The 16,806-nt window shown below is 36.9% G+C and overlaps 2 protein-coding genes across 2 annotated transcripts; both read left to right on the forward strand.

Moving 5' to 3' along the window:
- The first annotated feature begins 4,598 nt into the window (after positions 1-4,598).
- Positions 4,599-15,434, forward strand: LOC145767781 (NACHT, LRR and PYD domains-containing protein 3-like). The gene is made up of 7 exons (XM_082579531.1): positions 4,599-4,677; positions 4,986-5,099; positions 6,016-7,341; positions 10,925-10,993; positions 13,475-13,740; positions 14,098-14,277; positions 14,556-15,434. The coding sequence occupies exons 1-7, from the start codon at positions 4,599-4,601 to the stop codon at positions 14,634-14,636; spliced, it is 2,115 nt and encodes a 704-aa protein (XP_082435657.1). The 3' UTR covers positions 14,637-15,434.
- A 202-nt stretch (positions 15,435-15,636) lies between these two features.
- LOC145767797 (uncharacterized) lies at positions 15,637-16,089 on the forward strand. The gene has a single exon (XM_082579532.1). The coding sequence runs from the start codon at positions 15,637-15,639 to the stop codon at positions 16,087-16,089; it is 453 nt and encodes a 150-aa protein (XP_082435658.1).
- Positions 16,090-16,806: the final 717 nt, after the last annotated feature.

The following is a 16,806-nucleotide window of genomic DNA, read 5'->3' on the forward strand; positions in this document are numbered from 1 at the left end:
ATTTCAATCTTTCTCTGCTAAAATATAGCAAATGCAATGTGTGTGCACCATCTTGACCCCTCCCCTCTTCCCAGTCCACTAATACGCACACCCACTTTCAGTGTATTGCCTGTATAGAAATGCAAAGGGCTGTGAGAAAAGTAGAAGACGTACTTTTGTTGAAAACACGCCAAAGCTTTCGACGTAACAGCTTTTGCACTGCGTGTCTACAACCAAACGTGAGACACGCACAATATTGACTTTTCATTTAATTTACATCTTATCAATGATTATTGCATTGTGCAGACTTACGTGTATTCTCTGTTGTTTCGACAAAACCTTGACCCATGAGAGGTGAGATCTTCAAATTGTGAATTTAAAAGTTGGAAATAAGGAAAGAGCCTACCGTGCGTAAATTAGGCTTAACTTTTTCAATATTTTCAAAAATTTCTCTTAACATTTAGCAAGTATTGTAAAAGATCTGATTTTTCACCTTTAACCCTATCTGTAACGGCACGGAGCTTTATGAGGACGCCCCACTCTAGTAGTGAAATATTTCACAGAAGGAAATATGCTAGAAATGTGAAATTTCTTGACTTTTAGTTTTTATTCTTTGCGAATTTTCTAAACCTAAACTGGTCATTTTTCTACCTTCCTGCCCTTCACAATAAGCATTTTGTCTCAGGTGCGGCTAGACATTTTCGTGCAATGTCAGTTATATATATGTTAATGTTGGTGCAATATAAATGTTAGAGCAATTACTTTGAAATGTAACAACGCCTAAAACTATCTTACATAAATTTTGAGAAAAAGTAACTTTTTGTTTAGTTTAGCATTACTTTATGTTATAATTCAAAAATTTCAATTTTAAAGCTATTTTTGGGAAATTAGAATAAAAACCGACTTTCTGACGTTTTTTCATCTCAAACAATTTATTTCAATAACTTTGTTGGGTAAAAATTTAATTTTTATATGCAACAATACACATGGCTATTATCTTGTAAAAGATTTTGGCTCTGTGATTTTCATAGCTCCCGTTATTAGCGATTAATTAGCACGGGGCTAAGATAGCCCGTGACGTAAGCTACTTTCCACGTACGAAAACAGCTCGTATTAAGATAGGGTTAAATTTTTTTTCTTGAATTAAAAGAGCTAAAGGTATTAGCCACTTTATGTGCTTTGGAGCTATCCTGCTTTGTTGAAGTACATATTTTATATTCACCAGCGCCTTATTTTTATAAAAGCAAACACTGCTCTAATCTTCTTTTTCCTGTGTTTTTGTATTTTAAAGTGATGCAATTGCAAGTTTTGGGAACGATTTTTTTATTGGTGCTAGACCCAAATTATCTTCTGAACCGACCCTGTTGACAGCACCCTAATGAAACCAGCTGCAGAAGGTGAATGACTGTTTAATAAAGAAGATGAAAGCACTGTAAGGTAAGGCCATGTTTCTGAAGAGATGAAACTTTTTCTGCAGTTGTACCGATTTGACAACGCACAAAAATTGGCTAATACCTTTAGCTCTTTTAGTTCAACCAAAAAAACTTGAATGTGAAAAAACAAATCTTTTACAATACGTTGTACTAAGAAAACAATTGTCAAGTGAGAGGTGTTTATCAACAACCAGCTTAGGCCAGGTGTCGAACCAGGACCGCATGATTAGAAAGCAAGCGCCTACTTTGGCTCTCTTTCTCACCAAAACGTTGCTGTAGATCCAGTTGATTTTCCTTCCTTTATTTCAGTAACACACCACATAGAATGCAATTATAACATAGAATGCAATTATAACACAGATACCATCACACGATGGGTGGTATAAGCTTATGTAGAAGTCAGCGAAAAACAACAGAATCAACATACATATTATGCAATGCAGTTCCGTCACGCATAAATGTCACACCTTCGTTCATACAAGCATCGTACAGGCGTTCACACGACTTAGCCTACCCTCAGCCACAAAAGCATGTTGCTTGCTCATCGAATGAAACACAAAGGAGTTTCCATCTATAAAGTTTGTTTTGTTTAAAGCTGAGTAATGTTGGCTGCGCAGACGAGTGGTGAGATCTCTCGTTCGCTGTTTGATAAGGCGTTGGTTTGACACCTCTCAAAAGCATCCCTTTCCACTACAGCCTTTGATTTCACTCACGTAAGAACAGTACCCTGCTCTAGATAGAAATGCCGACGGCCCTTAATAGGGCTATGGCCTGCTGAACTAAATCAATGTTTTTGATTCAAAACTTGGAATAGCCCTTTTATTGAAAACAACTGCAGTTTTAGTTAAAACGTTTAATAATAAATAATTAATTTTAACACATAATTTATAATTTAATAGTTCTGTTTAGTATAATTAATAATTATAACACAGATACCATTTACACGATATGTGGTCGATTGCAGAGTGGAGTCCCTTCGACTACAGCCCTTGATTTATCTCATGAAAGAACAGTACGCTGTTCTAGATAGAAATGCCTGCTATGGCCTGGTGATTTGGTGAACTATAAATCAATGTTCAAAACTTGGAATAGCCCTTTCATTGAAAACAACTGCTGTTTCAACGTTAAAAAGTTTATTACGTTCCAAGTTAAATATGTTATACAAACAGTGCAATAAATATTCTTCCACTTCATCATTGATTGTGAAGATAAAATGTTTGACTGAAAATCTTTAATTTTTTCAACTTTTTATTGACTTTGATTATAAGGAAAGAAAATTAAATTACAAAAAAAAAATTACTAAGATTTAGGAACAATGAATAAAAAGTTGATTTATAGGCCAACAGAAGTCGGGTGGGATTGATTCACTGGGTGTTCCAATAACATTTTTCAATTTCCCCAGCTACGTGTGTTAAAAAATGGGCGGGGGTCCGGTCTATTTAAAAGTACTGTCCCCAATTATGCAGCAAAGAGACGACACTCCTGCTGCTTAGCAATGAGTATTCTGATGAAATCGCTCCCCTACTAAAAGTGCACAAAATAAGTGGCCTCGTTTAAAGAAGTCAAAAGTGTTGTCAAAGGACCTTGGACTTGCAGTGGCAGGAGCGTAGTTCGATTGTTTTTGTTACCGCGATATTCTAAGATAAACATTAACAACATGTAGCGCTAGATACTGGCTACGAAATGCGTTCTTTTCTAATGTAAGAGTCAACATATCTAAAAATTATTTGTGCGGCCCACCACAGCATTCCTTGATGCCACAATAGTTCTCTTGCAAAAAATATTGACCACCCCAGCACTGAACAGCGATAACTGTCAGTGTCATGTAAGTTACTGTTTGTTCAAGAAAGCCGTAGGCTAACTTGTCCTGCGTAAGAGTCGAACTGAGATTGGAACCACAAAATGGAACTTGAACCAATTACCAAGCCTGTGGCCATTCACAAATAGCGATCGAATAGCTTGCTAGAGGTTTAGTTGAAATAAGTTTAATATTCCATTTCGAGCTAAAATAGCACGTACAATAGGCCCACTTCCTGCAAGTATCGTACAGGCGTTCCCACAACTCACCCTCATAGCAACAAAGGCATATTGCTTGCTCATCGAATGATACACAAAGAAGTTGTCCTCTATAAATTGTGTTTCATTTAGAACTCCTCAATAATTTTGATTCGCATTCAGGTCTGTATTAAACAAAACTTGGATATTTCCATTTTTTGAAAAATTTGCTCTTTTAATTTTGCTTCAAATTAAACTCGATATACAAAACGATACAATAAACTATTGTTCTATTTCATTATTGATTCTGAAGACAAAATATTTCAATAAAAAACTTGAGTTTTTCCAACGTTTCACTGACGTTTTAATATTAGAAAATAAAAATAATGGCCTACCAACTTCAAATTGCAAATTAAACAATGTTTTAACGTTTTCTAACGTTGCAATTTCGCAAAGCAAAGAATCGTTCTGTTTCTTTTTTCCTATTGTTTTCCAAGCCCTGCTCACGATCACTGCTATAAAACGCGCGATGCTGAGCGCTTCTGCACAGTCGACGAGTTACGAGCTCAGTGGCCGAGTGGTTTCACCTTCGGCTCTGGTGCTGGTAGATCTGAGATCGATTCCAGGTCGGGTCAAACCGAAGACTTTAAAAACGGTACCGATTGTGTTCTATCCTGCATAGCGCAGTGAGAGTGAGTCGGGTAATAATGTGATAACATCGTAAACCTGATATAAATTAAAAATGAGCTCTGTCGCTAAAAGACCTTAGCTGTTGTAGAGCGACAATAAATAAAACCATAACATTATTATTATCAGTCGACGAGTTGGTTGGCCTGAGTTCGAATCTTGTGTTGGTCAAACTGGAAACATCAAAGTAGCCTATACCTTGCTATGTTGTTTCGGTGATGAGGATGAGTTAAAGTTAGACAATAATGTATGAATCACGCGTAAATGAGTTTGTACCAATTGATGTTAAACAAGGTGGTTTGTAAAAGACTATAAAATGAGCCGCTGTTGAAACTATTATTTAAAACATGCGTTTGTGTTGGTTTGTTCAATATAACTTTATGTTGCTTGATTGTCTTGTTTACTTTGATAAGGAAGAGAGATGTTTATGACTTACAATTGTGTTTTGTAGCATCAAATACGTGTGAAGTTTTATTTTGATTTGGTGAATAACAGTTTAAAAAAATGTCTTTCCAACAAAATCAAGAAGAAAATACAAGAACTTCAACTGAAGAAACTGGACGACTATTGACAGAAAATTTCGGTAAGTTCATTTTGACAAATATGTTTAAGAAATTGCTCAAATATCGTGGTACGCTCGAAAGTCGCCGGTTCGACACCACTCAAGAACACGATACTGTGTCATAGGCAGGGCAATTAATAACCTGCCTAAGGTGGACACTGACTGGCTTTCTTGCATTTTTGACATGATCTGATTTCCGAACATCAAATTCTTACAGTAATATAGCAAGCGATATGAAGAGTGTGGCTATGTTATACTAAAACACAAACCTGGTCCAACGCTGTTACTTGTGTTCAAGGTTAAAATCAAGACACCATGTTTTCTTACAGAACAACCTCAGACCAACGTAAGGAACGTATTGATCCATGTTGACAACCGGCAAAACATAACCAAGATTGTTCTTCAACCCGAACAAAGCAATGTTCGATCTGGAGATCAGGAAGGTTTGTGAAATGTTCATGTTTATATAAAAGATGAGTAGATTTCAATAATAATGACAAGTGAGACTAAACTAAAAACGAGGCTTATACATTAATGTCTTTGTGTTGTACCGTCAAAAAGTTTGAGCGATTTCTGTGATTTAAATAAAAATCAGTTTCATTTAAACACCAAAAGAGAAAGTGGAGAGTTGAAGTATGACGTCATCATAACAATAACCAAAATTACGCCACAATGTTTAATCATAATGTATATCATCTAAAAAGCAGTGATTCCCAACATTTATTATAAGACGTTTTTGTTTTAACCAATCTGCATCGGCTCTTGATCTACGTCATCGTGACGTACCCATCGGCTTTTTCTACGCTTTTCCACTTAACATTTCAGTTAAAGGTTCAGCTTCCAAAATATTTTACAAATGTTGGAGCTTTGAGAGAGCGTTTGCCCTGCTGAGCTACAAACGTAACATTAGAAGTTCAACATATTTATCGCAAGTTCATATTTAATATTACTTGGCTAATATACTGGTCTTACAAATGAACTGATTGGATTTACCTTGCAAATGCAATCTCAATTCATAGCTAAAAGTAACACCTGGTATTATCCAAAAAAAAATTTTTTTTGATTTATTCAAAAGTGTAAATTTATCTAAAGTATTCAAAAGCTTCAAAATATTGTTCAAGTGTTAGAGCTTTGAGAGAGCGTTTGCCTTGTTGAGCCATAAATGCATCAAGTCAACTAACATGAAAGGTTCAACATGTTTATTACACATTTTTTTTTTTTATTACACAATCGTTTTACAAATGCAACCTCATTTCATAGCTGAGAGTAACTAATACAATAATATAAAAAAGTATACTTTTATTTGTGGACTTATTCAAAAGTGTTAATTTAGTTTTAATACGTGTTGTATTTATTCAGATCCAAGCAGAGCCTTCGACAAGCTGAAGAAAACCACTGGAAAGCTTTATGATCGCAAATTCGATGTGGATGTGGCGGGGTTCGACATTCCCACATCAAATTTGTCAGAAGTTCATCCAGAGCTTCTGTCAATCAACTTCTACGGGGGAAGGTTCATTCCCAACGACGACCAGTATGATCCCAAAACCAGACAAATTCAATTTGAAGAATCCGATAAAAAAGTTTCGATTGATCAATTAATGTCATGTGTTAAGTCACAAAGCTTCATATCAATCGTCGGTTACCCTGGGGCGGGAAAAACAACGTTATCAAAGCGCCTGGCAAGGCGTTTAGACCAAACTGGAGACTTTCTTGTTCTGAGGATACTTTTTATGAGCATGAATGATTGCGATGAGGAGAAACTAACCTTAACAGAATTTTTGCTTGGAGATGTAAAATATAACTTGGAGAACGAAGAAAAAAATATACTTTTTAGTTGGATGAAAAATCACACTCAAAATTGTTTTTTAATCTTTGACGGATTCGATCAGGTGAACTGGAATTTGATGGATAAAGTGAAAAGATCGAATTATGACAATTCACTCACCTGCCAGGAGCTTGTGTCGAATCTGTGCCAAGGATTATTTTTACCTAATTGCCACATTGTATTCACCTCACGACTACACGCCATGCTTAAAATTCCTCAAATGTGTCGCCCTAAGCAAACGTATTTTATTGGAGACTTAACGTTTGAGAACATGAAAAAGTTGTTTGTTGCATTCATAAATGATGAACAAAAATCAAGTAAAATTTTTGACAAGCTGACTGTAGAAACCCCTCATTTAGAATCCATGTGTCTCAATCCTTTGATGCTACAATTGTACTTGAGAGCCTCTCTTGGTTCATCAGATGAAACTGTAAATATTTCAACAATGACCACAATATTTCATCGTGTGCTGGAAAACCTCAAATCATCAGATCACGCCGTTTCTCTTTCGGATCAAATCGTTATTAGTTTATCAAAACTAGCATTTCAAGCTACAAAAAATAAAACAGTATTAATCACAATTGAAGATCTTCAAAGAGAACACCTAACAAGCGAACAAGTCCAAGCACTTGTTGTGACATTATTTGGTTCAAATCGAAGGTGTGGTCTTTTGGAGGGTAACCGACGATTGTATTTTTCACACCAAACTTTTCAAGAGTTTTTTAGCGCTTTATACATGATCGATCAAATGACGTTAGAAAATTTCACATCATTTGCACAAACTAATCTACTGGTCGATCACTGGTCAGTCGTTGTCCAGTTTTTATGTGGACTGCTGTTGGATCCATGGATGAATGAAGGTAATTATGTTTCATAAATAATGGTTTGTTATCCAAATAAAATCGTGATTGTCTAAAATTGGACAATCTGTTTTCCATTAAAGCAGGGGTTCTTAACCATTGTTACACGTACCACTAGGAGGTGCGAGACCTGTCTCTAGGGGTTGCGAGAGTGCTGAACCATTCGGATTAGTAACAAAGTGTCGGTTTGTATAAACGTGAACAGCGATAAACACTTCTAAATTAATTTGTCTTCACAAATTGCTTCAAGTAGGAATATCTACTAAACCACCTAAACTTTATAACTGTAATTAATGGTAGGCTAATGATAAGTGACCGAACAAATAACTGCAATACGAACTGAGCTAAGTACACACAGCCTAAGAACAGATATCAAAGATCTTAACATTTTGGGAGCTGGTATACAAGTCCCCCCCCCCCCCTGGTAACTCATGACAAAGACAGGACTCAACCAAACATATAAGGTGAAACTACTTTACCTTTGCTTTACTGTTCACACACTTCAATCCACATGTGTTGGTCAATTCCTCTTTGTCATGAGTTGCCAAGAGGGGTGAGGGACTTGTATACCAGCTCCACATTTTGTTGTAACGTATACTAGCGTGTAATCAGCACAAGACAAGATGCGAAATATCGAGCGGCAACGAAAGATAATCCGAGGAAGCAATTATGACATAAATTAAACCTAATCTAATATAACTTCAGTAAGAATGATGCTCCTCCAGAGAATAACTGCTTGTTGAGCTAATGGTTGCTTTGTTTTATTTGAAGTGCTTAGTGAATTTTGGTTTTAAATTCTGATTGACAGTTTCGAATTATTTCACATGAATCTGATGTAAAATTGACGTCACACAAAAAACAAGTCATATACGAGTATGTGGTCTTTAAATTGCACTGTGGTTGTTGATATCCGCCAACTTAAAGAATTTCGATAGGTTTTAACATAATTATACAAATGATTCTTTACTCAGGAAAGGTATCGATACAGAGTTACGAAAATCTATGACGTAATGGTAGGATCTAGGGGGGACCTCATAACTACGCCATCGATTTGTTTGTATAAATTATTTTTATATGAAAACATACCTTGTGTGGCAAAAGTGAGGAGTTTAATACAATTTTTTTTTTTTTATTGGAGAATGATTAGGTTAGGAATCCGAAAAAATCAGTTGGCAATGATATTTATGGTTTCAGTTAACGATACATTTGTAAACAAGGAAGACACGCGTTGTCTATGGGCCACACAGCTGCATTGAGCTATTGCGTTGTGGTTAAGGAAGAGTTTAACATAAACACTAATCGTTGGTTGGTTGTGGAAATACAAAGTCCAATATTAATTAATTAATATATAAGGTTTAATTATAGCCTCCAAAAATATGTCTAATTTTAATTGATATATAAGGTTTAATTATAGACTCCAAATATTTTGCTAATTGGTATTCAGGTGTGCCAATCATTGACACTACTGGCCTAACAGGGTTTCCATCTTTATAGACTTAACAAGACCATACAGTTTTTCTGGGTCGCTTTCGGATGGTTCAGTCACTTAAACTTTATGCCTAAAGTAATAAAATTATAATTTGTATAAGCATAAGGTTGTCACCCAACTGGTTAGACGTGAAATAGTGCGGCGTTGTCTTTTGCCCACACAACTGCATTGAGCTATTACGTTGTGGTTGAGGAAGAGTTTTACATAAACACTAATCGTTGATTGGTTGTGGAAATTTCATTCTGAGAAAACTAATTTCTTTTTTTTAATTTTTTTTCTAGTTTGTTTAGTTTAATCCTGGAAGTTTGCATAACTGTCACCAGACACAGAGATTGCTTCTTGTAAAGTTCTGTTGCCTACGAATCATTTCATCAACTCGGTGACGCTCAATGACTAGCTGTGTTGGAGTTGTGTCACTCAACTGAACAAGTCGATATTGAACCAGTGTTGCTCGTTCTTTTTGGTTCTTCGGTTCCAAATTCGATGAGCTCAAAATGAGCCATTGAAGCAAACTTCTGTTATTTAGTAATTGTTTATTATTACAACCTCTATCAAGTCAGAATATATTCTGCTAACAACGTAAGTTAGCCAGTAATGCTCAAGTACATCTAGACACAGACGAACCATGATCATTTTCTCAATAAACTTACCCCATCTACATCTAACACGTCTTCACGTTGGCGTTTGGGCGTTAGTTTATTTGGGAATTAATTATCTTTTTTCTAAACCTGTTGGAATGTGATACAAAATTAAAAATGAGCCCTGTCGCTAAAAGACCATAGCTGTTGTAGAGCGACAATAAATATAATCATAACATTAAGGGCCGCTGAGATGACAAGTCGGATAATTGTAGACAGTCTCTGAAAAAAGTAAGGCATCTAAAAAAAGTTTTTTTCTGGGGAAAAGTTAGGTGTTTGTTTCATAAGAAAGGACACATTATTAGCTATTAAAGTGCAAAATTGAGCACATTTATAAAAATATATTGGAATTTTCAAAAAGTTTCTGGATACTTAAAACGATCCCGTGCCTTAGTCCAAAAGTAACCTATCCACTGGACCACCTATTTCAATGCTGCTGGCTACAATACAGAAGTGTACTGGAGCCGGAATTTTGGAGTATTTAGAAGTCGGAGTCTGAGTTTTCGGCCGGAGTCGCAGTGGGACCGCAGTCTAAAATTTTTGACAAAAACAGAAGCCGGATTGGAGCTGGAGTCTGATTTTTTGCCAGTTTGTACTTTTAACGTACAAATATTTACACTGTATACTTGGTGCAGTTGCTGTTTGTTTGGTTCAATGGTTTTATTTGCCCCTAGTTATATTTTCCAAGCAATCATTTTTTCATTTCAAAATACGCTTTTCATAACATAGAATAGGGAGGGTATAAGGTATGGCATAAAAAGTCTGGGTTGTGGTTTATAATTTGCGTTTGGAGTCGGATGGAGTTTGGAAAAAATATTCTCAAAATATTTGGGGCAGAAGTGGATTTGGAGTCAAAAACTTTGGAGTCGGAGTGGAGCATGAGTCCAGAAAACCTGACTCCGTAGGCTACACCTCTGCTACAACATCAGCTACATCGTACCTGACTATGCTTTCGGTTTCAACATAGCTGAGTTATTAACCAAACTTACACATAAAAAAGTAGGCTAAGTGTGAAAAATGAGATTTTGGCTTGAGCTATATTAATGTGCCAACACCGTGTAAAGTTTAACTACCATTTAATTTTGAGTTCCTACTTTTACTAGGCCTACTACATATAAAGTAATTTAACCAACAACAAGTTAAGTTACAAAACCCAGAAACTTTATGACTTTTATTGTTCACTTATTGAAGTAATGTGTTGAGTAATGGGACGTAGAAATTGAATCTTGCCTAGAGTGCACCGGTCCTGCTTGCAAGCAAATGTTTACCGCTCAGGGACATCTACAAGAGTTGTCAAGAATTTGTTCAAAGTTCAAATTTATTTTGTTTATAGAAAAAAATTAATTGCCGGCTTTTTTCCCGCGAAAGAACTGTGATAACGATAACGCGTAGGCTGTACGCCTGCAACGCTGACAATTGCAAGCCCTAGTTTTCATGAGGGTGTGATTTCTTTCAGGCGAAAAGTGGCAAAAACGGGAAATATTTATTTCAGAGCTTTATGAGAAAATTCGGGAAGTTGCTGCAAGTAAGTAAATGTTTTTACCTCGTCAACACAGTTTTCTTTGAAAAGGATGTTTTATTAATTTTAGGGTGGCCTATATTTAGGGAACTGAAAACCAGTATTGCATTGGTTTTCTTTTAAATAGTTTTATTTTTAAAAAGTATTTTAATTTCAAGTTAAAAACGAACATCAAGTGAAAAATTGCCAAGTGAATAAAATCAGCCAGGTTAGAAAACAACGATTCCAGCAGTAATATTAGTTTAAATATAAGCCCGGAAAACATAAAAGTACAACAAGTAAGCTTTACAACAAACAGTTGAAAAATCTTGGTCCCTAGGTCACATTTAGGCAACCGTACTAATTTCTTTCAGTGAGCAAGAACTTTTCAGGTTGAAGTGTCCAGTAGCTCAACAAAATTTTTCTGCAAGGACCTGACTAATCACAAGATATTAAATCTTTGTCAACCATCTCACTTATAGTCAGTAGCAGGGGCTCTATCCACTTTTAGAATTCGGGGGGGGGGGGGTGATGTTTGGACAGTGGGAAAAAATCGTCATAGTCATTTCAACAACAACTTTCAACTCGTCTTAGTCATTCCAACCACTCCAATGAGTGGAGGGGGTGATTTTGCATTGCTCACCCTTCTCACCCCCCCCCCCCCCCCTTGGATAGAGCCCATGGTTAGTAGCTTTGACAAGAAGATCCAGGTGGTATGTTTCGACCCGGCTCTGGAGAATTTTTGGGCCTGTAACCTTTATAAAGGATTGGAACTTGAAAAACACCACGTATTCTTTGGATATAATGTTTTTTTTTAATGTCTTAATTTAGCTCTCCGATAGAGTAGCTCAGGATCCCAGAATCAGGATTTAATGTTTTTTATTTGGCTACGAGTTGCATTTAACATATCCTTGCCCCAGAAGCGTAATCGAGGGGAGGGGGAGAGGGGGGGCAATTGTTCCTCCTCCCGTTAAAAATATTTTAATTAGAAATTTCGATTTCTGTTACTGCATTATTTGACAAAGTTTTACTATTAAATCAGGCTTAGCGTAGGCTACTCTCAAAATGCACAATTTCGACTCCCCTGTGGATGCTCTACTTTCGATGACTCGTTGTCGGGATCACTTTTATGTGCAAAAATCATTATTTTCCCACCTCCCCGAAATTTTGAGCCGCTTACGCCCTCTGCTCGTAAATTATAGTGTGAGGGTTACGTTGTCTTGCGTAGACATTTTTTATGATAGATATTTTTACGAATAGCAACATTAAAAGTATTCAATAGAGTTTATAACTACAACTTGTTGCCATTTTACTCAAGTAAAGTGATTTTGAACGTAAGTGATGGAAGCTTTCGTCAAACTGTTCTTTTGCATTTTTAAAGTTTCTTGGAAACGTTATGTTTTTTTAGAAATTCAAAATCGAATATTTATGAAACAAATTTTTAAAAATTATTTAATCTGAAGTAATTTCAACAGAAAATTCAAACAATCAATTTACTGTATCTGGCACAAACTTTCACTTAAATGTCTAGTACTCTAGTTGATTACTATTTTTTCTGGGAAACAATACGCAGAAAACTCCGGCGCAAAGCTGCAGACAACAATTTGTTTGGTTGTGAACAAAATTGCCAAACTTGCATTTTTTCTGCAAGATTAAAATCGCATTTTTTAAAGCATGTGCGTATTTTTTTTAAAATTACAAGTTGGTTGTATTTTTTGTTTTATTTTTAATAAAACATGTAATTATTATTTTTTTTTTTTAAGGTGGATTAGTTTTTCCATTTTATTCCACTGTTTGTCGCTTCAATTACGTTCTAAAATGACACTTATTTGGCAACTTTGCACAAAAGCTCCCGCCAAAATCAGCAGGCGGCAGTCATTTTGTTTTTAGTCGTTGAAGAAGAACCATAAAAAAATGGTTTGTGTCAGCTTTCAATTCAGTCATCATTCTGCTTAGTTACATCAGAGAAATGTTGTAAAGTTTGTTTCTGTCCTTGTCTTCTAAGTGTGGAACAAAGAGCATCAGGTTGGATTAAGTTTCAGCAAGAAATGACTGATTGGGAAATTTTCTTGATCAAGTTGTAAAGTTGCTTCGAAGATTTACCGAAAAAGAAATCAAAATTTATTTCGATTTGCAAGCTTTGGTTAGTTTCATGTTTTAACAAAAGTTTGGTTTTTAACTTCAAAGCTACCCTAAAACTGCCCAGTTTATTTTTCAAGTTAGAACTTTGACTCAAGTCTGAAAGTTTTGTTCAAAGGCTGTGGTAATTTTTCCCATGCAGTGATACCAGATAAGCACTTCTGCTCGAAAACTTCAAAGACATTGATAATAAAACCTTGTAATTTGGAAGAGTTTGAAGTCTTGGACAGAAAGAAGAATTTTAATATTTGCTCTAACCCCAATCTTATTTTCAACTCTGGCAACACTTGCACGAAACAATTCTTTTTCATTATAACCATGACAAATAGCCACTTTGTTGTTCAATTAATATTATTCCTGTATAATTAGAACACAATGATGAACGCTCCATCATCGCCATCAGCAGAATCCTGAGGGAAGGCAACGACGAGGATGTGACCGTGGCCGCAGGAAGTCATTTTGAGGGAGGGAGGATAGGGATGGGTGCCTCCGACACTCAGAATAACTTCAATGCGGTGACGCCATTCCTCAAATCGATGCCAGGGCGGATTGGATTCCTTGGTCTGTTCGATTGCAAAATGAATTCCAACCAATTCCGTCCATGGAAGGAGGCGATCAAATCGATGCGTGGATCCGTAAGTCATGTTTAACTTTTATAACCAACGTTTAATTACATTGAACCATGGTTGCATTAACATCAGTTGTTACGTTGATTCAACGTTACTTTACATTGTTTGTCCGACTCCAAATCAGTTTCCAATCTTTAATTTTAATTATTTAAGTTTTAAAAACAGAGAGAGACTGTTCACCAGGCATTTGGTAATAAAATTAATTTGCGTTCTTCTGGTGACTATTTACGAGGTAACCTAGTAAATAGTCACCAGAAGAACGCAAATTAATTTTATTTAAGTTTTGTTAAACTTTCACGAATAAACAAAGCGTCACAAACAACAGCATTATTTGATTGTTGCATTACAATTATTTGTGTTTAGATTGTTCGGATGGATCTCCGATACAACTTCCTATCTGTCGATGACGTCATCGAGGTAATGAGCAAAGTTGAGGAGGAAGTTCTGTTGAGTTGCTTCGATGATGGTGATGGGAGGGGGAGAGATCCGAACATGATGGAACGAACCATGTTGAAGAATGCTCTGGATCGGTCGGACAATAAGGTGAGAGTTACGTTGTATCAACGTTATCTAACGTAACATCTAGAGTACATTACGTTGCATCAACGTTATCTAACATAACATCTAGAGTACATTACGTTGTATTAACGTTATCTAACATAACACGTAGAGTACATTGCGTTGTATCAGCATTTTCTAACATAACATGTAGAGTACATTACGTTGTATCAACGTTATCTAATGTAACATCTAGAGTACATTACGTTGTAACAACGTTGTGGAAACTTCTTTAATTTAATTATTCCCTTTGTCTTTTACAGAAATTAAAGATCAATGTTGCCTTCGATGACGTCATCCACAAGAATCAAAGGATTGAAAGATTTTGTTGTTTATTTATTTGATGTTGTTTTATGTTTGTGTCTTTGTGCTGAACAAAACCTAATCGTAACAAACACTCTTTTCCAACTACCTCACCGTCGTAAGACTACATGGAGACACCGGCGCCGAGTCCCGGCGGGCGGGTGGGCCGCGCCCGCCGGACATTTTAGGAACTAAAAAAAAAATTAATGCAATTTTAAGTCCCAAAATTTCTGTAACCATCTGCCACCTTCTGATACTAGCTTACTTACCTTATTCGCAGGGTTTTGTCGCCATATGATAGGCCCTACTAAACCTACCAATTAAGCGATTAGTTTTCGTCAGTTATTGCCATTGTTACATTCATGCAACGTTAAACAACGTTGATTCGCCGTTAAACGAGCAAAAGTGCCCAGCCGCGCCGTTTGTCTCCACTCTGCCACTCGTAGCCCAGTGCTATAAATCAAGTAAATTGCGCAAACCTGTGAGGAACTTCATTTGCAGCAAAAGTCTGACCGCACTTGCCACTGCTTTTACATCGTTTTAACATCGCCAGATGTTTAATCGGTGTAAAAACTGTAGCATTGTTCTTCAAAAGAGTAATTTTCTCTCAAACTACGTTATCAGTTAATTCTGCTGCCAAAATGCTCTATTTTGTCGTCTCAATCATCACAGTTGCGTCTGTTACGTCGCTGATATTAAACTGTGCACACGTGTTGGTTTGGCCGGATGAAACCGTTGGTTGTCATTAGTTGCAATTCAGCTCCTTCGTTATATAACTGTTCTAATTGTAGATTCAATGTAAGATCGTTGTTGCGTACCAATTATATTTATTACTTGTTTCCAAATCGTGTTAGAGGAGACATAGACTTAAATGTAAAACCAGGCTAGCCCAACAACCTAGCAAAATCGCCCTTTTGAAAAGCGCACAAAATAACCTTTATGACGTGACAGTATGTGTTCGCCCGCCCAGCTATTTTGAAAACTCGGCGCCTATGCATGGAGACACCGTCGCTCTAAACCATTGGATGCACTCGCGATTGGATGTCCACACCACCTACACTGAATGAACTCAATAAGGCTATCAAACACATGAAGAAAAACAAAGCTCTGGGACCAGACAACATTCCGCTAGAGTTTCTTCTTTACGGAGGACCTCAGGTAAAAGACCGCCTTATGCAGCTGATTCATATGATACGGGAAATAAAAGCACTCCCAAGCGACTTTAGAGATGCGAATATAGTTACAGTGTTTAAGAAAGGAGATAGAGAAGATTGTACCGTGGTATCACTCCTCAGCAAGATCTTTGCTCGCATTCTTGATCGTCTTATCACGCTAGCTGAGGATGTACTCCCAGAGTCTCAATGTGGCTTTAGACCGTCTCGCGGCACTGTAGATATGATTTTTTGTGCTCGACATTCGACAACTCCAAGAAAAGTGTCAAGAACAACAACAACCTTTTTCATTTATCTTTTGGGACCTGAAGAAGGCATTTGATAAAATTTCTCGACGTGCTATGTGGTCTGTTCTTGCTCGATTTGGATGCCCTGACGACTTTATTACCCTTCTCCGTGCTCTCCGTTATGGCATGCTTGGCAGAGTCTGTTACCAAAACACCCTCTCCGATCCATTCCCTGTTACAGGTGGTCTCGAATAAGGATGCGTTCTTGCACTTACATGTTTTTCACTGTATGTGGCTGCAATGCTAAACGAGGTTCCACAAACCTCCTCTGGTATCAACATGCGCTGTCGCATGGACGGAGAGCTCTTCAATCTTGCTCGCTTCCGTGCAAAGTCGAAAACCTCTGCTCATACAAATCATGAGTTACAGTTTGCCGATGAAAATGCCACACCTGGTTTGACTCCTGATGATCTCCAAACGATAGCCACCATTTACAATAACTCTTATGTGCATTTGGAATGGAAGTTAACACTGATAAAACTAGGATACTCTACCAAACGCCGCCCGATCACACCTCCCCAGAGATCAGCATCAACGAAAGACCTCTAGGTGAAGTAGACTACTTCTACCTTGGTAGCATATTTTCAACAGCACCCACATGTGCAAAGGATATTAAACATCGTATAAAAGCAGCACATTGTGCCTATGGAAGACTTAACCATCGTGTTTTCAACAACCATGCTATATCTATCCGCACAAAAATTATGATCTTCCGGGCAGTCGTTCTATACACCCTTTTCTATGCTTGTGAA

Source organism: Aplidium turbinatum, chromosome 1, assembly GCF_918807975.1.
Source record: "Aplidium turbinatum chromosome 1, kaAplTurb1.1, whole genome shotgun sequence".
Taxonomy (NCBI): domain Eukaryota; kingdom Metazoa; phylum Chordata; class Ascidiacea; order Aplousobranchia; family Polyclinidae; genus Aplidium; species Aplidium turbinatum.